This window comes from Crinia signifera, chromosome 1, assembly GCF_055691185.1.
Source record: "Crinia signifera chromosome 1, ASM5569118v1, whole genome shotgun sequence".
NCBI classification, from domain to species: Eukaryota; Metazoa; Chordata; class Amphibia; order Anura; family Myobatrachidae; genus Crinia; species Crinia signifera.
The window spans coordinates 179,978,731-180,001,151 of record NC_139217.1 but is presented as its reverse complement, the minus strand read 5'-3'; the positions used below and the strand labels follow the sequence as shown (position 1 = coordinate 180,001,151).

Below are 22,421 nucleotides of genomic sequence, written 5' to 3'. Positions count from 1 at the left end.
TTATGAATTATAGTGTAAAGAAAGTACAATTCTGAGCAAATTATCAGCATCATTACCAAGCAAAAATGCAGTCTGAACATGAATGAATGTGAAATAGGCCGTAAAGTTATTTTCTCTGATGATCTCTGAAAGTGTATTTACTCTGTACAAAAAAAATATGTTTTTATTTTCATTTTTATTTAGTAGAAATTTACTGGCCAAGTAATGTTCAGCAGACTGGATGGGTCTGTGAAAGTATCCATGTAGCTAAATATACTAAGCAGCATGTTTTAAAATGAATAAATTGGCAGATTTAGAACTGCTTAGAAGCACACTATAGAATAGAAAATATGTGAACAGTGGAGGGCCTCCCCCTATTAATTTTGGGCTCTCTTGTTTCTTCATTTGCAGCAACATTGTGCACTACGGTCACAGCAGAATCCGGGCAGCAACCTCCCAACACTGAGTTGCTCGCGGATTAGCTATGAACGTGAATTCATGTGGTGCACACTTGACAGGGTCATGCAGCGCAGCACTAACCTTAACAGCTACATATATTTGTATGCTGAGACACAGCTATCAATTACTATTAATGTACAGCAGATATATACTGACTGTCCGTTCTTGACGGCTCATAGCCGATATGATAAAAACCTTCCGACCCTATCAACCTTACCTATGTCAACCTATTTCAAATGTCTATTTAAGGCCGGTCGACCTTCAGTGGTTGACCAAATGCATGTGGACCTTACTAGGATCGAGCTAATGACCATATACCACGCAAATATGGCCTTCTGACTTGTCTACTTAATATATTAGATATTAGAATATTAGATAAAAAGCTTTTATTGGTCAGATTATTTAAACTTGCTCAACAATCATAGATGCTTCCTGCATGCTTGTATGATCTGCTACAGCAGTGGTTCCCAAACTGTGTGCCGTGGCTCCCTGGGGTGCCTCGGGACACATGCAGGGGTGCCCTGGGTTGGTAGTCCAGGACCAACTCAAATTATTAATGGTTAATTATTTATGAGCAAAAGCAATGCTGGTGGCTGCCATTAATAAAATGTGTACAAACAGAAGCAAATCCTGTCTTTTACCACATACCTGACCCAAAGAATCACATATAAACCCAATCTAATAAATGTATTTTTGGCCTAGGGGTGCCGTGAAAAAATTTTGATACTCTAGGGTGCCGTGATTCAAAAAAGATTGGGAACCCCTGTGCTACAGTATCATAAGATGCAGCCATCGGGATGGCCTTGTAGTCCAAGCTTAGTGGGGAACCTTTTTTGCGCCAAGGGCCGTTTGTATGGGGAAAAAATCCTTCGGGGGCCATATGTAAAAGTGTCTCTTACAAATTGTCCTGCTGCAGCCGCCCCACTCTCCGGCGGCTGGCGCTGAATAGGACAGACAGTCTCGGGCTGCTGATTATGAGGAATCTTGTGAGAACTAATGACCTCTTGCGAGAATTCCCCTGTACTTAACTCCCAGCAAAGCCATCAGGCAGGTGGGTGGGCCACTCATACCGGCTACGGGGGTCATATACAGCCCGCGGGCTGGAGGTTCCCCACCGCTACCTTATACTATGGCCTTGTAGTCCAAGCTTACTACCTTATCGGTTATCTTATCATAGTATCTAAGCTTATCATAGTATGCAGTGGCTGGGTGAAAGTATTGAAATATTGCAGGAGATGTGTGTGTAAAAAGACACCCACTACCCAAGTTTACTCAGAGATGTTTACCAAAGCTAAGTTGCAGAGCTATCAAATATGCATCGAAAGGCGCAGACACGTGCTTCAGGACTCAGATGGAGGTGTCACACCTCAATACTGTGCAATGCCTCCAGTCTCCACCCGCAAATGGCAGCATCATGGCAGTCCTGTTGTGGCTTACAGCGCACTGCGCACTCTTAGATGTTTGGAAGCACATACACAATGGGCCTAATTCAAGGCCATTCTTAACAGGGCAAATTCATCCCCATTCCTATGTTTGAGGGTCTGTGCATGCGCAAGCACGTATTTGCAAATGTGCAGACCCCAGCAACAAACCTCCTCAGCGAGTTACATACTCTGGCTGGGTGGCACATACCTGGTCACAGGGCTCTGTAAAGTAGCAGCCGTGTGATTGGGTCTGAATAACCCCTTAAGTTAGATTGCCTCAGCTCTTAAAGGGTATGTACAGCCACATCATATTTGATATGCAAAACAAGCAATAGGGCTACAAGGAAAACAGGAATCTGTTAGGCCATGGGAACAGTCTATTACTAGCTGCTTTAGCAGGGTGTCACTTTCCATGGGATTGAACTTTATGACCTTTCTGGTTCCGATCTTTTCATATGCTAAGGGTGGAGTCCTAACCTCTAGCTAAAGTTTACTTTTAACCACATCACCGACTCTGAGTAATAATAATTTGGTGAGGGTTTATTTTATGGACAGAAAACACTGCTGAAAAATCCTCTGCTGGCTCCCAAAGTTGTATGTTTGACTTCTGAATATAGCATTGCTTCCAATGTGTGCATATGTGATCTTTAAAGCATTTTCTTCTGATAAAATAAAATCAGTCCTCAAGTTTTCTACTGAGCAATTACTGAACTTAAGCCTCATACACACTAGGGGATATTTTAAAATATATGGCTCAGGAAGGGCCTAAAAAGCGATATCTTTTAAAATATTGTCTAGTGTAGTGATGGCAAACCTTGACACTCCAGCTGTTGTTGAACTACACATCCCAGCATGCCCTGCATCAGTTTTAGCATTGCCAAATAGTAAAACTGTAGGAGGGCATGCTGGGATGTGTAGTTCAACAACAGCTAGAGTGTCAAGGTTAGCCATCACTGGTCTAGTGTGTACACTCCCATCTACTAAACTTGCTAGTCGATTTTGTCTATATAGCCTACAACCCACATGTTCGGTAGGTCATGGTGATGTCACCTGAATTTAAATAACCTGGGAGTCCAGTTCTGATGAGTGCTTTCTTGCTCCATACTACAAAGGTATGTACACACTGTGGGATCTTTTAAATAATGACCAGTCATAATGACAATGTCATGCATATTGTCCAGTGTGAATGCACTATATTGTTAGCGCTGTCTGCTCCCATAGGTCGTTAGCTATGTCCTCTGTCGCTTGTACGTGCAGCTTGCATCTGCATCCATTTTATCTCTCTATTTGTCTCATTTGCATGCCAAAAGAAGGTGCTGTGCACACAACATGGGCAAAAGGGTTTGTGACTGACCAAAAGGAAGTGAGTGCCTGACTCATTCACTTTACCATAGACTGGGTAGCCCTGAGATATGCCACTGACTCCCTGTATTGTGTAATTAGTCAATAATGTAAATGATTAAAAAATATCTAAAGACATTTATGAATATGTGTGTATTTGATTAAACAGACATCTGCTCCTCTCGGACATGGAAGGTATTATGTATCAACAAATATCACTGGTAAAAACCCAATGCTCTGCAACCAGTAGCATGTATGCAGAAAGCAGAGTTCAACTTCCCTCAGTGAAAATCAGAAGCACCTTTGAGAGAATATCTGGCAATAGTATGTAGACAAAAAAAAATAAAAAACAGGTCAAATCAGGATTCTTTTCAAGAAACCACAGGCATGCAGCTAGCAGACTAAGGACTGCCCACATCTGAGACTTCACTGGGGGACTTTTTGCTGAAGTCTTGCCAAGCCAGGCATGCCGCTGCACAGCCCAATCCACAAGTAAAGTCGGCACAATCAAAGGCTGCAATTACAGCACCCTGGCTGTGGTTAGGCTTCAAAGAGACTGCTGCAAGTCACATTTTACATATGTGCAGTCCTAGAATCAGTGCTAAATAAAAGCCACTGTGTGCTTATTATTTGTGCTTCATATTTAATGCCGCTGCTGTTCGTTTACTGATAAAACCATAAAGCTTTCCCAGGGAGAAATTGCTTTTTATGAATCCACACAACAATGTAATAATTGAGGAAAACCTAGCGCAAATGGGAAAGCATTATTAAGCCCTTCGTACATTGTACAAAACTTTTTTTGGTACTTGTGACTTATCTGGGCGCCCGATGTTGAAATTGTATGCCAGTACCCTAAGCATGCGATTTGATGCGATTTGACGCGATTTCCCTTGAAATTCCCTTGAAGAGAAAATCCCGTTGCATTTTATGCTATTGTATTGCATGCGATGCGATTTGATGCGATTTTAATATGTACAGGCACCCAGATGCCTGTTTCATATGTGAAATGGCCCCCCAGACCCCATTTTTAATTGTATACCCACCCTGATGGCTAAATGACCCCCATTGTTAAAGCCACCCCACTATCAACGCCAACCCGAAGCGTGGCGAGCGCAGCGGTAAGCGTCCTCCGACCTTTTCATACCCCCACTATCCACGTCAGCGTGGAGTTGATTTTATATAGTGTGGCGAGCGCAGCGAGCCACCGAGCCCGAAGCGTGGGAGCGCAGCGAGGGGACGTGGATACCTTCACAGCTATATGCGTCCCCTTGCGGGCTTCACAGGTATCCGCGTGCGCTCGCCACGCTTCGGGCTCGGTGGCTCGCTGCGCTCGCCACACTATATAAAATCAACTCCCCGCTGACGTGGATAGTGGGGCTATGAAAAGGTCCGAGGACGCGTACCGCCGCCCCTCGTGGGCACGCTGCGCTAGCCACGATTCGGGTTGGCGTTGATAGTGGGGTGGCGTTAACAATGGGGGGCATTTAGCCATCAGGGTGGGTATACAATTAAAAATGGGGTCTGGGGGGCCATTTCACATATGAAACAGGCATCTGGGTGCCTTTACATATTAAAATCGCGTCAAATCGCATCGCATGCAATCTGATTGTATGCGATGCGATTTGACGCGATTTATAGGTGCGATGAAGAAAATCGGGCGCCCAGATAAGTCACAAGTACCCTTTTTTTTAACATTTTTATTTTCAATACTACTCCTGTTGCGTGTGAAGTACAGAGATTTTTCCCAGAACCATCACACATCAATATTGGTCACTACAACCTTGTACTATATATAGCTGTGTGTGTGCAGGCACCAAAGAGAGTGAGGTCAGTGGCTTTCAGGCCAAAACCTTTGCATAAGACTGGTTGCAGTTCATTCCCCTGGGAGAGAAATCTTACACAGATCTTATGACTTGTTACACAATTATAAATCACCACTGTGGGAAATCAGAAAGGGTAAGGGCTTGTAGGGATAGTAATCTTCGGTCACTCACAAAAAAAGGATCTGTTTTAATGCAGATTATTCGACACATCCTAAAACAGGGATGGGGAACCTTCGGCCCTCCAGCTGTTGTTGAACAACACATCCCAGCATGCCATGCAACAGTTTTAGCATGGCCAAATAACACAGCTGTAGCAGAGCATGCTGGGATGTGTAGTTCAACAACAGCTGGAGGGCCGAAGGTTCCCCATCCCTGTTCTAAAAGGTCTCAATACAAAGTAGACTAAAAATAAACCATTGATCTGCATTTTATCCACAAACCACAATGATTAAAGACTAATGTAAAGTATAATTACAGCTTTAAATAATAACTGCAATAAGGTAAATAAACTTTTTCAAAAATAAGTGTCTGCATTTTTCGTTTTATAACATGATCCCAAGGATATTTTTGTAGCAACGTCAGGGAATTTCCATAACAGTTTTCTGACTTTGTATCTCTTCCACACACCTCACAACTCTTTAAGTTTAGGCGAAGTTTCCGAATATCAGGACTTTAGAGCTGATTTGGGTTAGAATGCAGAGCTGCAAATTCGCTGCCCTGACGATTATCGATAGACCGCACAAGTGCACGGTACACTCTGCACATGCGCAAGGTCCCTCTGCAAAAAAAGCCAGCAATGGCTAGCCATCACTGGCAATTCGCAAGAGGATTGACAGGCGCCAGCAATTGTGGTCAGTACACCTGCGTTTTCTGGGAGTGCCGCCAAAAAACGCAGGTGGATCCTGGGCATTGGAAGGGCTGTGATGCTGATGCCAGCTGACGTGAGTGAATTTGAATGTATTTCCACTCTATAATTGCGTCTGCAAAGGCATTTGCATCCGTGCGCAGGGGCGGTTTTTCAATGTGTAGGGGCGTTCGCTAACTGATCGCACGGCTGTAAAAAAGTTGCAGCCCAGCGGTCAGGTCTGAATGGGACCTTTGTCCTGTTTAAATAGGGTACATCTGTGAGGTTCCCCAAAGCCTGATGTCTTTTAAATGTCATGCTTACTAGTGAGGTAGAGAAGAGATGTTTTTAGGTGAAGGAATGAGTTTATGGTAGTTTACTACATTTTTTAGTGTAAAACATTCTACAGTGTTTTCTATCACAGTTTATCGCTCTCTTGCCTTTTTTATTAATAAAATGTCACAGATAAACCTTTGGAGACTGCTTTGCAATCCTGGCATATTTTGTTGCAGGGGATCTTAATATTTGCGAGTACCCCTTGCCTGTTTACGTCCTGCTGTCTAGCCACCACCCACTTGCTTGCACCTCTTGTAATCTGCCTGTCTCCCCTTCCTACTAGATTGTAAGCTCCTCAGAGTAGGGCCCTCTTCCCTCCTGTTATCAAAGCCCACTTCTCTTCATATTTCACTCACAGCTCTCCCATACTCAAACACTCAGTGACCATCTTCGTCCACATACTCATCTCCATCATTGGCCACAAGCCTCTTATAGTATGTTGATTAAGTCCTCACTACTTATAGTTAAGCTATAATGTGTATTGAACTGTGGCGCTCTTTAGTAGTACTTTGGCCTCCAGATAGATGTATGTAATAGCCAGTAACTTGGAGGCTAGGAAGCCAAGTTGCCAATGATATGTGTTGGGTTTGAACCTACACTTCAACAAAAGCTTTACTATTCTATGTTTAAACAGCTTTATTTCCTTTCAAATAAATACATTTTCCGAGTCCCTACCACCAAGGTGTTACCAGCTCAAGTGCTAAAAGCCTGGCCTAATAGTGACAAAAAGACATTACAGCCAAAGTGTCCATCTATTTGTGTGGGAGCAAACACACTTTAGAATTGTTGGTTTGTATTTGATGCAAACAAAAGTGATACAGATCCTGTTGGCATGTGTCTATAGTTGCTGAGATTATACTACTGTGGTAAAGCCCAGCACGTAGTTGGTAATCTGTAGTTCCTTACGCAGTGTGTGACTGGTTGCATAGCATAAACACAGTTTATTAAATGACAAATAGATTGAAGTTATAAACAAATTCACCAGCAGGTGGCAGTATATACTAACATACAATTTAAGCTGACCACTTATAATAACCCTTTTGCATTTGGATAGAAGTAACGCTTAACCAATACATTTATTTTAGCAAGTAACATACATATAACATTTAGGTCACCAAAAGTTGCTTGGAACGTATTCACCATGTCGACATTAAAAATGCTGACACTAATGTTTACAGGTTCAGACTGGTGAAATTCATAAAGTTAACATGTTCAGTTAGAATGTTATCAGACACAATCAGATACTGTCTATTATCTGCTAGAGGGTGCTAAATAAATAAGAAGTATGATTGGTTGCCCATAGCAACATCACATGTGAAGTAGAATACACATCTTTCCACAAATTTCCCCCTATATGTTTATCTATGATTGTTGTCATTAGGGTGGAGGTTAGGCTGTAATAAGGGTGAGGGCTAGGGTGCAGTTAAGCTGCAGCTATGTTTACTGTTAGGTAACAGTCAAATATGATTGCTGACTGCCTGACTAGCAACAGCCATAAGATACATTTTTTTGACATGTTGACTTTATGTCGGTGTCAGCATTCTGAGTATGATATACGGTACTCTTTACCTAGCACGGCGCCCGCGATTACAATCGCGGGCGTCGGGGGTAAAAAATCGCGGGCATCGCGGGTAAATCAAAAACGGGTGCGACGCGATGCCCGCGATGCCCGCGATTTTCCCATAGGGATCAATGTTAAAAGTCAGATTGGTCGCGATTTTAGCGTTAATTGGCTCAATGCCCGCGATTTTTACATAGGAAACAATGTTAAATGGGCCACAGAGCCCTAATAGTCCCCCTGAAGTGTGAAATGGCCCCCACAATTTTTAACGCCACCCCACGATCAACGTGAACCCGAAGCGTGGCGAGCGCAGCGAGCCCGCGAGGGGCGGCGGTACGCGTCCTCCGACCTTTTCATACCCCCACTATCCACGTCGGCGTGGAGTTGAGAATAGAATAGTGTGGCGAGCGCAGCGAGCCACCGAGCCTGAAGCGTGGCGAGCGCAGCGAGCCCCGCGCGGGGACGCGGATACCTTCACAGTTATACGCGTCCCCTCACGGGCTTCACAGGTGTCCGTGGCGACGCGGACACCTGTGAAGCCCGCGAGGGGACGCGTTTACCTGTGAAGGTATCCGCGTCCCCTCGCGGGGCTCGCTGCGCTCGCCACACTATTCTATTCTCAACTCCACGCCGACGTGGATAGTGGGGGTATGAAAAGGTCGGAGGACGCGTACCGCCGCCCCTCGCGGGCTCGCTGCGCTCGCCACGCTTCGGGTTCACGTTGATCGTGGGGTGGCGTTAAAAATTGTGGGGGCCATTTCACACTTCAGGGGGACTATTAGGGCTCTGTGGCCCATTTAACATTGATTCCTATGTAAAAATCGCGGGCATTGAGCCAATTAACGCTAAAATCGCGACCAATCTGACTTTTAACATTGATCCCTATGGGAAAATCGCGGGCATCGCATCGCACCCGTTTTTTAGTGCATGCGATGGTCGCGATGGTCGCGATGGGCGCCGTGCTAGGTAAGGAGTACCTGATATACAACACTCCAATAGCTATTGTGTCCCTAAAGGGACATGCACACGGAGCGATTTTCTGCTCCTTTGTAAGCGATCCGACCAGATTGCTTAGAAAGTAAGCATATATCAATCCGTGTGTATGCCCCTGAGCGATGGCGATGCGCGGTCCGGCATGTTACTACTGCCAACTAGTTAAGTAAATGCAAGCAGTCAAAGTCTACTCAAATTGCTAAGCAACTGCAAATCGCTCTGTGTGTACAGAATGAGTGATAGCGACCACGATCTACATCATCCTGAACCACTACCCTACCTTTTTTTGCTAAGTAAAATCACTTAGAAGTTAGAACACATGTGTATCGGATCTCTATGGGTGATCTAAACACTGTTAAATCACCTACACTAAATAGCTTAGCAAATATGCTTAGCACACATCACGTGTGTATGCCCCTTAACATTCTATTGAATTGTAATATGGTTAGAAGTGAAATGTTTAATACAGGCTTGTCCAACCTGCGGCCCTCCAGCTGTTGTAAAACTACAAGTCCCATCATGCCTTGCCACTGTTCTGCTATTAGGTAAAGCTAAAACTATGGCAAGGCATGCTGGGATCTGTAGTTTCCCAACAGCTGGAGGGCCACAGGTTGGACATGCCTGATTTAATATATTAGATATGGTACAATGAAAAAGCAACAAAGTACTATAAAATGTATGTATAAAAAAGTCATTTATAAGCAAATACTAGAATTAAGAAAACTTTCTTTTAATGGAAAACACGTGTAAAACGTGTGCTTGACAGGGTTTATGGTACTATCGCAATACACAGGCATGGTGATCACCTCTACAAGTTCTTATTTAGAATTACTAAGTTATATCTCAATTGATGCAAAACACAATTCATACTGGGAAAAGTGGGTGCTGAAAGTTACCCTGTAGTATTGTAGTACAGTAGAAAGGCAAGAGAGGATTTCACACTGGATACAGACACTTGTAGTGTGTGGAAACTTGGCTGAGCAATTGGCAAACCAGTAGACAACTTGTTAAAGAAAAAAAAGCATGAGAGTCTAAAAAAAAGAATGGCATAAAATAAAATGTGTCATATTGTTAAAGCCCTTGTAAAGTCTGCAAATAATTGTGGCTTAAAATCCATTGCATTGTGGAATTCATTAGCATCCACAACTAAATCCTGGAACCAGAGGGAAAACTTTCTACCATGATTAAAGACAAATGGAACACAGTGAGACTGGCCTTGGGACAATGACCTAAATGACATCATTACTTTCCCACATATTGTAAAAATGTACCAGGTTTTGCTCTGCAACCAGTACAGAACAGAACTTCTTTACAATGATTTCTTAACTAATATGGTTTTACCACATGGCAACTGGGATGATGAAGTTCGGATGTCTGATAGATAGAAGATTATATAAAACCAGTGGAATTGGATGGTCCATGGAATGCCCCTCCCCAAAAAAAAGTTATTTATCTTCTGATTTTAACTGTCCCCATATTAGTGTTAGTTCTGACCACAGTTAACTTAGGCCCCTATTCAGATTCGGTGAGAAATCTGGTCGCTGAATGCTCACTCCTGACCTTCTGAGCAGGGGGTGGAGAGGGACGTTGCGGCCGAATCAGAGTAATTACAATATGCATACGCCCTCCTTTTCATGGGCGTTTCCATGAAAATGCAGGGCGTGCATATGGAAATGCGGTGTTGACGTGCCTGCGGGGGTTGGACAGCTGACTTAACCGGATGTCAGCTGCCCGCCCATATTCCTGCTTTTCTTCGCTCATATGTACGAGTGGTCTAGACAACTCGTGCATGGGCGAGCTCTTTCCACATCATTCCATCCATTCGCTAGGCGGGGTTTGGAACATTTGCTTCAGTCCGTGCACGCATCTGAGCGAATCGATTTGAATAAGGGCCTTAGTGCAGTCTTCATAAGGCCACTTTCATATAATTTAAAGCTCTACCAATCTTTGAACGTCTCTCAAATCGAATACCCTCATTTATGTGTGATACTGTAAACATCAAAAACTGCAATTCAATTTACCAAGAAAAGAAAATGATACCATAATATATGGCAAGCATCTAGGATTCACTATGCTCTCTGGGGGGAACAGAAACATCATGCATAAAAGTAACGGCTGTAAATACACACATGGGATCCATATGTCAGACAAGCACACAAGAAGAGGTTAGTAGTGTGCAGACCAAAATTAGCACATCATGTCCTTGGAAATATATTTGGGAAAAAGCACAGAACAGCCAAAGAAATATTTCTCACAATTTAATGCCTATGGAACCTTTAGAATTTGTGTGAAATATCCTGAGCACACAGCAGACTAGTTTCCTGCAGTGTTAGAAGACTCTTAACAGAACGTCTTTGTATGGGATCTAACAGATGTCTTTATTAAAAAGAGAGGGTCCTTCTAGAGAGTGGCATGTTGCAAGCAATCAGACCACACAGACCGTAAACAATGGAACAGTGCCAGATGAAAGGAAATGCCTACCATTCTAGGATTCCATTTTATAGACTGAGCAAGGAAAGAGACAGAGTGCTTAAACAACTGTAAAACAAATTTGCTAATTATGTACATAAATTTGCAAATATGTCCTGGCTGACAGAAACACACATCAACATAACTTTGGCTGTACCTTAAAGATTTCTGGAGCCAGTGGTCTGGAATTCTGCTTGGCAATGTAAGCATGAAATGGTGGCCAATATGGAGACTCCTTTTAGATTATCCCAGACAGGTTTTCACTTGGACTCTGTTCACCAGAGTTTACTGTCTACACATTTACTGAAGGCTCCTTTACATATTTTTGGATATTACTGATATTATATTAATTTAGCACATGAAGCATAATGTTAAATTATATTCCTTTCTTATATATTTTTATTCTATGTAAATATCCAAATCGATTCAGCTATGACCTTATATCTACATAGCTATGACCTTATATCTACGTTTAGGTGATAGCCATGTTTGAGCACAGGTGACATAATTAGTACCTCAGTTGTTTTGAATTAACCATCTTTTCTGAAGCCTTGATATCACTAAAATGTGCATTGTTAAGGTGCATACACACGGTGAGATTCTGGCTATGTACGATTTTGACTACACAATTTCCCTTGAAACAGAACTCAGAGCCAGAACCATACAATCTTGACTATATTTACTTGAGATTTTGACTATGGATGATTATGACTATAGTAGAACACAAGCTTGTACACAATATAGTCATAATTGGCTTGCCTGCACAGTATTTTTTCTTGCGATGCCAATTCCACAGGGGCAGGCATCAGCATTGCAAGCTGTATACACACTGTGCTAACTTTTCTCAAATCGTACCAGGTGCGTGCACAGTTCGAGTACTTTAGCAATGCCTGTCCAAGTTGCAAAGCCTGTTAAAATGTGGGTATGACTAGGGCTCATATTATTGCAGGTAATTTGATGAGACACAATTTGATAGAATTGTTAAAAATCCGTCTAGGATTCTTGAGTATACTCAACTATGCAGCACAGTATAATTTTACAAACAAGCCGGTATAAAAACCATTGTAGGATAGTCTTTTTCTGTCTTCAATTTGTTGATACTTAACTAAACCAGCTTCTAGAATGAACCTGACCAAGCACTTTCTGCCTTAGGAAACTGGCTGCTCTCTTTAGCAATAATTTAGATTAAAGTAGATGGGCATTTCAGAAACAGGGCTTATCCCATCTAATAACAACATGAGAGCTAAAGAGATGTTCTTACCATGCTTCAGATGTAGGCAGCTGTCATTCTTGGTGGGCCTGCACCTGTAGAAAATTTGGGTCTTTTAACAAAATTGTTGATTGAAATGTTGCAAAAGTGCAGTTTTACAGTCAATTTATTATTTTACTTCTAATGGTTGTTATACCAGCCTTTCTGCTTTTGCGTAAGTGTATTATTTATGTCTTATGGATAAAAATATATATGTCTAGAACCACTGTGTTACATAAGTAGATATACCTTCCAATAAATATTGCTGATGTCACTCTGCATCCAATAATATTATAAGATATTCGCCTGAACACATATAACACTGGGGTGCTCAATTAGTTTGTAAATAGTTAATATTGTATCAAGAGCTATTTTTTTAGGCAAATGGCAGGCGATGACTCTTTCTAGGGAACATTATGTTTCTGTCATTTATCTACTATGGGGTAAATTCTATTCAGCGTGAAGGGTGCAATTTGCCATTGCCACGGAACTTTAACACCGGCAACAGCACCTACATTTGTACACTTCCCGTTTAAAAGTGTTTGGAGCCCTATTGGGAAGCAAACCCTTCTGTGCGAATTTCGGGACATAAAGTGCGCTCGCTGTCATGATAACTAGCACCGGCAAGCATAGACCTATATGTTTTATAAAATTATAGAAAGTATATGATTGGGTTCTATGGGCAACATCTCCATTTGTCCTTCTCAGTTGGGTTGATAAATCTCCCCTTTGTATAACACTGATCAGACAGATTCGTAAGAAAGAAATTGATATATTTCTTTTGTATGGGGTGTTCTGAAATGTAGCTATCACCTACACATACAGTAGTAGAGTTTCATGTAAGTAGTCGAAAGCCAGTTAATACTGGGGGGGGGGGGCAGATGTAACATGTGCAGAGAGAATTAGGGCCCTTATTCTGGTTGGTGCGGCCGGAGCCGCACACGGTGCTCCGGCCGCACAAACCAATCCCCGCCCACGAGACGGATCGCCACGGCCGTCCGTACACGGACGGCTGGCGATCCGCATAAAAATGGTGGGGCGTACGCCTCCACCATGGTGGGAGCTGCCCCCTGCATTCGATGGTCGTCGACCATCGAAGGCAGGGCCGCACGCCACAGCAGCTCCCGCAAGCTGAGACCACACGGACAATCGTCCGTGTGATAGCTTGTATGGGGGCTGAGAGCTGACATCCGGCGACGTCAGCTTTCCGCCCCCATCAGTGGCGTCATACCCTGATTAGCATGCATACGCCCCGCGTTTGCATGGGAACGCCCATGAAACGCGGGGCGTATACATAGGGAAATGAGGGTATGAAGCCCCTCACGCCCCTATACGCCCCCTTTGCGGCGGACGAAATACGTCTGCGGCGAATGGGGCTGCACATGCGCAGATTGACCTCTGCGCATGTGCAGACTAAAAACATCGGCGGTACGGCCGCACGCGGGCCGTACCGTCCGATTCAGAATAAGGGCCCTAGGGTGAGTTATTTTGTTTTTGTGCAGGGAAAATACTGACTGCTTTATTTCTACACTGCAATATAGATCTCACTTTGAAGAAAAACCCACCCAAATCTAATTCTCTCTGCACATGTTATATCTGCCCCACCTGCAGTGCACATGGTTTTGAGAAGAAATTTGCCTCTGAGGGTAAACCAGAATAATGCCTATTATTTCTGCTTATCTCCTCTGGGCATTTAAGTGAACCCAATAGCCAAAGCAATGATTGTAATACAATGAATGGGTGTTTGAAGGTGGAAAACAGTTTAAGAAAGGAAAACATTAAGCATTTTAAATAATGTTACTGCTAATTGAAAGTAATTGTTAACAGTAGACATTACAAAAGAATTGTGAGTTACAGGCAGATGGGCATATGCAGAGATATGCCTGTTTTCAGCGGCATACTAGCTAAATTAACCTTTGTTTTGTTTCCTGCTGTTCAAAGCTGTAGCAATTTAATGTGAATCGCATAAAAAATCGGCCACTCTTTGAGGAGTCTGGGTGCTGCCACAGAAATTTAGGAATCTCCGGGACATTCAAAAATAATTGGTACAATGTATAGTGGTAGTGTGGTTGTATAGATGCATACAACTCAGCATACAAGCGTATAACCCCATTAATTTATATGCACGCAGTTGGCTGGGCACCCGCAACTCAGCATGGGTAGCGGTCACGCATTCAGAGCTGCCAGACAGTATTCTCTGTCTGCGTCCCAGTCTGCATGAGACAGTGAATAGCTGTCAGCATGTTATTGGTGGATGACTGGAGCTACATAGAAACATAGAATTTGACAGCAGATTAGAACCATTTGGCCCATACAGTCTGCCCCTTTTTAAACCATATTGTTTCTTCGAACCCTATTTGATCCTTATTTTTTGTAAGGATATACTTATGTCTTTCCCATGCACGTTTAAATTGTTCTACTTTCTTAGCCTCTGCAACCTTTGGTCAGAGTGCTCTACCACTTCTGAAGTGAGGCTGTCCACCAATCAGAGTGCTGACAGCCATTCACTGTATGGAAGCGTATTGAGAGATGGGAACGCGTAACTGCATTAGGAGCATGAAATGATTTCTTGTTAACCGATTCCCATTACTGGGTGTGTAAGGGCCCCAGTGCATTGCTGTGCCCAGGGCTGTTAAGATAGCCCTGCACAATGCTGGTGTAACTCCAGCCAACTTTCCCCCAGCTCTGCATTGGCCCTGGAATGAGTACGAGTGAAGCAGATAGAAACACACAGTGGGGAGTTTCTACATATTTGATGTAGGGTAAGAGCTGTCTAGGCCACACATGTGCAGAACAGCTTTAGGAAAACTTCTGAAATATGAAAGGCCTGCAGTTTGTGTGTATCAGGCTGCATGCACCCACCTTCCTGGCAGTATGTGGGATATGCATTTTCATTATTACAAGAGCTACATTTGTGAGATTTCTTTTTATTTTGCAGCGGCAATGCTTTTCATTCCACAAGAACAAATGTGACTTTCAACCTATCCGATAATATTACATAATGGTTGGAGATCTTTTGACAGCTGTTCAGAGAAACTAACAGCCAGTATATAAGACGTGCACACCAAATGTTCATGCCGGCACAGAGATTAAGGTCATTGGAGGTCAAAGCAAAACAGGATTCGAAAACGTTGTACATTGTGGTACTAGTGGCCAAACTATTTATAACATTCATTCATTTTATTCCTCGTCCATTATACTGTAGCTCCAGTTTTCTTTTTGTGGATGTTAACTATTGGGCAGGTCACTGCTAAAATGTGCAGCAGCTAGACTTTTGGCATAAAATAATAAAATATATGTCCATTATAATGATAACCTCATCTCCTTCCCTTATAAATAAAATGATATGCGCATGAGATTAAGAGGAAGTGTAAAACCATGTAGAATAGAAAATGAATGTGAAACAGGTTAGGTCACAGATGCGACCTAAGAGTGCGCCTGGGAGGAGTTGTTGGGCCTGAGCAGCGGTCTCCGAATTGGGGTGTCAATCCCAAGCAATAAACAGAAAAAAAGGGAAGGAGGTGGAGACCGCGCTAGAACTCAAACATGCAACAGGTGAATGTAATAATATAAAAAAATTTATTAATGCACATAAAATACTTTAAAATTAATTAAGGATAATATATCCTAAAAAACATTTATCAGATACCACAAGCGTGATGTAGAGGAGGTATAGTCACCCACAATATACTGCACAGTCCCGAGTCCGTTCCTAGAATGCCTTTGTATTTTTCCCAAATAGAAAGCCTTTTTGAAGAATTTTTAACTCCAGTCCAGGGAGCTCCTTGTTGTTTGGTAGGTGCTCTACCTGGAGTACGTGGAGAGCCGGGGAGCGTCCGTTGTTGGAGAGGTGCTCTACCAGGATCGAGGTCACTGGGGACCAGGGAGCATCAGATGTTTGGAGGTGCTCTACCTGGAGTAGAATTTTGGGAACCAGGGAGCATCAGATGTTGTATAGGTGCTCTACCTGGTAATTGCTGGTGAGGTCCCAGGTGAGGCAAATGGGAAAGATATTGAAATGGCTGGTCCGGTCACAGGAATGATTGAAGATTCAGTGGTGGGTGTCTTGAGCCCCCTTCTTTCCACCGACGCGTTTCGCTAAAAGAAGCTTTATCAAGGTGATGCTGCTGGTATCACAAGATGGTGTTTTTATACCTTCTCTAATTAAAATGATAATTACCACCTGTTGCATGATTAATTGGATGGAGTCACTCTCATATACAAATACAGTTTAAACAATACTTATAGTGAATAGGAGACAAAACTATTACACAAAATAACTCACAAAGTTCAAAACGAGTGTTTTAAATAGTAGAAAATGCAATTTATTTCTTTATACATACTAGACCCGTTTCCGGATATCCGGATACAACATTTCCGGGTCTGAATGAACCGCACATGCGTTCCATGGCGGCAGCATAGGGATAGCGATATCACACTGACAACTGTACAGCGAAGACCCGTTTGTGGATGTCCGGACACCCAGTCACTGGGTCAGGTGGGACGCCAATATACTCTGGCGATATTCTCTACATAGTCCAGGCGCCTAGACAGATGCGCCCTCAACAAAGATGGCGGAAGCTGCGCTTCCGGATACTGCAAAGACGGAGTCTATTTGTTCCCCGCTTCCTATCTAAATAGATGCACGGAGTTACTTGTTCGTATTCCCTCCTCAATCTGGGGAAATAGTGAGGAGAATTTGGGTTCCCTTCTTACAAACTTATAGCTCAAGGAGCGCATGTGCAGCTCATACGTACAGGAATTCATGATTTTTTATTTTTTATCTTTTTTATCATATCACAGTACAATTATGGTTGTATTCCGGAATATGGATTAAACATATATTTCTGAGGTTACTACTCGTACAAATAAAGAGAGATATATATATATGGGCATACATGGTGACAGTATTAATAGGAATATTCAAATCCACACCAATCAATAATAATAACATATGTTAAAAAAATGTGCATATGTCAAATTTCATATGTTTGGTGTGTATAAGACATTTCATATGTTCACAGACAATTCTTCCAACATTTTGGACATATTTCTAATATCGAACATTCCGTATATTCATCAATAATTCTTTCAACATTTTGGATGTAATTTTTAATATAAGGGATGTACATCTGTATATGTATACCCCTGTTCATATTTCTAGACAGGGAATAGGGGAATATCAAGGAACATATAGGACCAAAAAATAATAATAATAATAAATAATCCAACAAAAACCACAGGACAAGAACCAAGAGACATAGAGCTAAAAACTGAGTATAAGGGATAGAGGGGTGTATAGGGCTGGGGGTGTATTGTCTGCACAGGATGTTTATATAACAATGTTGAGCTCCACAGCTTCATTCAATCCTCCAGGGAATATGGAGTCCATCCTGTACATCCAATACACCTCCTGTCTACACAGGGTCTTATACCGGTCTCCCCCTCGTGGGGTCATCTTGACGTGTTCCAGGCCCACCAATCGGAGGCTTTTTGGGTCTCCCCCGTGATACTCATGGAAGTGCCGGGACACACTATGTGTAAGTACATGTTTCATAATGTTACGTCTATGTTCTAATAGCCTAACCTTGACCTTTCTAGTAGTGCGTCCTATATAATGGAGTTTGCACTCGCAGCTTAACATATAAATAACGTAGCTCGTATTACAATTTATGAAACTGCCAATTTTGGCACAAGTGCCCTCTCTGTCCCTTACTTCATGGCAACTCCTTTGTTCGATGTATTCACAGGTGGTACACCTCGATGTGCCACACTTAAAGAAGCCCTTTGGTTGGTTTCCTAACCACATACTTGTACCTTCTGTGTCTATTGTCGATGTAATCGGTTTAAGAAAGCTAGGAGCCAGAGAACTTTTCAAGGATTTATTCTTTTTGAATACAAATAATGGTTTTGGAGGGATTATATCTACCAATAGGCGGTCCTGCTTTAATATTTTATAATTTCTTCCTATTATTTTTCTGATTTCGTCCGAGTGACTATTGTAGGTGGATATGTAAGTTATTTGTTGGTTCTTTTCTATTGATTTTTTTGGCTTAGTTTGGAGGAGTGTTGCTCTGTCCAGAGTTAACACTTCATCAAAAGCTTTATTCGTTAGTTTTTCGGGGTATCCCCTTTCTGTAAAGGAGGTTATCATTTCTTTTGCTTGTTTTTGGAACGTTTCTTTAATAGTACAATTGCGGTATATTCGCATCAGTTGACCCTTGGGGATTCCCTTCTTCCAAGGGGGATAGTGGGCGCTATTAAAATGAAGATAGGCATTTGTGCCCACTTCCTTAGTGAAATTAGAGGTGATTATATTGGAACCCTGAGTTTCGACGGTCAGGTCCAGGAAGGTAGTCCGCTTCCTGTCCAAGTGATGTGTGAACTGTAAATTATACGGGTTAGAATTTATGTGCTCAACGAAGGAAAGTGCCGAAGTGTGGTCCCCATCCCAAATAATAAATAGATCGTCTATATAACGGCCATAGAAGACCAGGTTCGCCCCGAACTCGCTTTCCCAGATGTATCTATGCTCTACCTCCCCCATGTAGAGGTTTGCGTAGCTCGGGGCAAACCTGGTCCCCATGGCCGTCCCCATCACCTGTAAATAGAATGTGTCCTGAAACAAAAAATAATTGTGACGAAGAATATAAGAAATAGAATCAACTATAAATTTCTGGTGTCTCTCCCCCAGGTCTCCATCCTCAATCAATCTCCGAGAAATTACCTGCAGTCCGGTTTCATGTGGTATATTGGAGTAGAGACTGGTAACATCCAAAGTAAGGAAGGAGTATGAATCCTTCCATTGGATGTCTCTGATTAGTTGTAAAAAGTGAATGGTGTCTTTTATATGGGACCTGAGGGTAGAGACACGTGGCTGAAGATGTGAATCTACATAAAATGATAAATTAGATGAAAGTGATTGAATTCCAGAAATTATAGGGCGCCCAGGGGGTGAAGTGAGAGTTTTGTGTATTTTGGGCAGGTGATAGTAGATGGGGGTAGTGGGGTGCTCGTTGTACAGGAAGCGGAGTTCCTCCCTGGAGATGACTCCATCGAGTTCTGCTACCTTCAATAGTTTCAGTAAATTAAGACCGAATTTTTGTGTGGGGTTGTTGTCCAGGACTGTGTAGAATCGTGGATCTTTTAGTTGGCGAAATGCCTCCTTCACGTATTCAGACCTGTCCTGGACAACAATCCCCCCTCCCTTGTCTGCCTCCTTGATAACCAAGGAGGTATCCTTGGTCAGTCTCCTAAGGGCCTGTAGCTCTTTTTTATTTAAATTAGACTTTATTTTCTTAGAATGGGGGTCCTGTTCTATCTTTTTACAGAGAGCCAACTAAGCCAAAAAAATCAATAGAAAAGAACCAACAAATAACTTACATATCCACCTACAATAGTCACTCGGACGAAATCAGAAAAATAATAGGAAGAAATTATAAAATATTAAAGCAGGACCGCCTATTGGTAGATATAATCCCTCCAAAACCATTATTTGTATTCAAAAAGAATAAATCCTTGAAAAGTTCTCTGGCTCCTAGCTTTCTTAAACCGATTACATCGACAATAGACACAGAAGGTACAAGTATGTGGTTAGGAAACCAACCAAAGGGCTTCTTTAAGTGTGGCACATCGAGGTGTACCACCTGTGAATACATCGAACAAAGGAGTTGCCATGAAGTAAGGGACAGAGAGGGCACTTGTGCCAAAATTGGCAGTTTCATAAATTGTAATACGAGCTACGTTATTTATATGTTAAGCTGCGAGTGCAAACTCCATTATATAGGACGCACTACTAGAAAGGTCAAGGTTAGGCTATTAGAACATAGACGTAACATTATGAAACATGTACTTACACATAGTGTGTCCCGGCACTTCCATGAGTATCACGGGGGAGACCCAAAAAGCCTCCGATTGGTGGGCCTGGAACACGTCAAGATGACCCCACGAGGGGGAGACCGGTATAAGACCCTGTGTAGACAGGAGGTGTATTGGATGTACAGGATGGACTCCATATTCCCTGGAGGATTGAATGAAGCTGTGGAGCTCAACATTGTTATATAAACATCCTGTGCAGACAATACACCCCCAGCCCTATACACCCCTCTATCCCTTATACTCAGTTTTTAGCTCTATGTCTCTTGGTTCTTGTCCTGTGGTTTTTGTTGGATTATTTATTATTATTATTATTTTTTGGTCCTATATGTTCCTTGATATTCCCCTATTCCCTGTCTAGAAATATGAACAGGGGCATACATATACAGATGTACATCCCTTATATTAAAAATTACATCCAAAATGTTGAAAGAATTATTGATGAATATACGGAATGTTCGATATTAGAAATATGTCCAAAATGTTGGAAGAATTGTCTGTGAACATATGAAATGTCTTATACACACCAAACATATGAAATTTGACATATGCACATTTTTTTAACATATGTTATTATTATTGATTGGTGTGGATTTGAATATTCCTATTAATACTGTCACCATGTATGCCCATATATATATATCTCTCTTTATTTGTACGAGTAGTAACCTCAGAAATATATGTTTAATCCATATTCCGGAATACAACCATAATTGTACTGTGATATGATAAAAAAGATAAAAAATAAAAAATCATGAATTCCTGTACGTATGAGCTGCACATGCGCTCCTTGAGCTATAAGTTTGTAAGAAGGGAACCCAAATTCTCCTCACTATTTCCCCAGATTGAGGAGGGAATACGAACAAGTAACTCCGTGCATCTATTTAGATAGGAAGCGGGGAACAAATAGACTCCGTCTTTGCAGTATCCGGAAGCGCAGCTTCCGCCATCTTTGTTGAGGGCGCATCTGTCTAGGCGCCTGGACTATGTAGAGAATATCGCCAGAGTATATTGGCGTCCCACCTGACCCAGTGACTGGGTGTCCGGACATCCACAAACGGGTCTTCGCTGTACAGTTGTCAGTGTGATATCGCTATCCCTATGCTGCCGCCATGGAACGCATGTGCGGTTCATTCAGACCCGGAAATGTTGTATCCGGATATCCGGAAACGGGTCTAGTATGTATAAAGAAATAAATTGCATTTTCTACTATTTAAAACACTCGTTTTGAACTTTGTGAGTTATTTTGTGTAATAGTTTTGTCTCCTATTCACTATAAGTATTGTTTAAACTGTATTTGTATATGAGAGTGACTCCATCCAATTAATCATGCAACAGGTGGTAATTATCATTTTAATTAGAGAAGGTATAAAAACACCATCTTGTGATACCAGCAGCATCACCTTGATAAAGCTTCTTTTAGCGAAACGCGTCGGTGGAAAGAAGGGGGCTCAAGACACCCACCACTGAATCTTCAATCATTCCTGTGACCGGACCAGCCATTTCAATATCTTTCCCATTTGCCTCACCTGGGACCTCACCAGCAATTACCAGGTAGAGCACCTATACAACATCTGATGCTCCCTGGTTCCCAAAATTCTACTCCAGGTAGAGCACCTCCAAACATCTGATGCTCCCTGGTCCCCAGTGACCTCGATCCTGGTAGAGCACCTCTCCAACAACGGACGCTCCCCGGCTCTCCACGTACTCCAGGTAGAGCACCTACCAAACAACAAGGAGCTCCCTGGACTGGAGTTAAAAATTCTTCAAAAAGGCTTTCTATTTGGGAAAAATACAAAGGCATTCTAGGAACGGACTCGGGACTGTGCAGTATATTGTGGGTGACTATACCTCCTCTACATCACGCTTGTGGTATCTGATAAATGTTTTTTAGGATATATTATCCTTAATTAATTTTAAAGTATTTTATGTGCATTAATAAATTTTTTTATATTATTACATTCACCTGTTGCATGTTTGAGTTCTAGCGCGGTCTCCACCTCCTTCCCTTTTTTTCAGAATAGAAAATGAGTTAAATCAAAGAGAAATAAATAATAACCCCAAGTGT

General features: G+C 42.3%; 1 protein-coding gene across 3 annotated transcripts in view; it reads right to left on the bottom strand.

Annotated features, from left to right (window-relative positions):
• The window catches only part of LEF1 (lymphoid enhancer binding factor 1), a 135,991-nt gene that overhangs the window by 17,202 nt on the left and 96,368 nt on the right, over positions 1 to 22,421 (bottom strand). For 2 of the 3 annotated variants that reach the window (XM_083178508.1, XM_083178524.1), the window contains one exon: positions 12,491 to 12,534. The exons of the other annotated variant lie outside the window; for it this stretch is intronic. In XM_083178508.1, coding sequence (XP_083034634.1) covers positions 12,497 to 12,534 — 38 coding nt within the window. In that variant the 3' untranslated portion in view covers positions 12,491 to 12,496. The remainder of the gene's footprint in view (positions 1 to 12,490; positions 12,535 to 22,421) is intronic. 3 annotated transcript variants of the gene reach the window in all.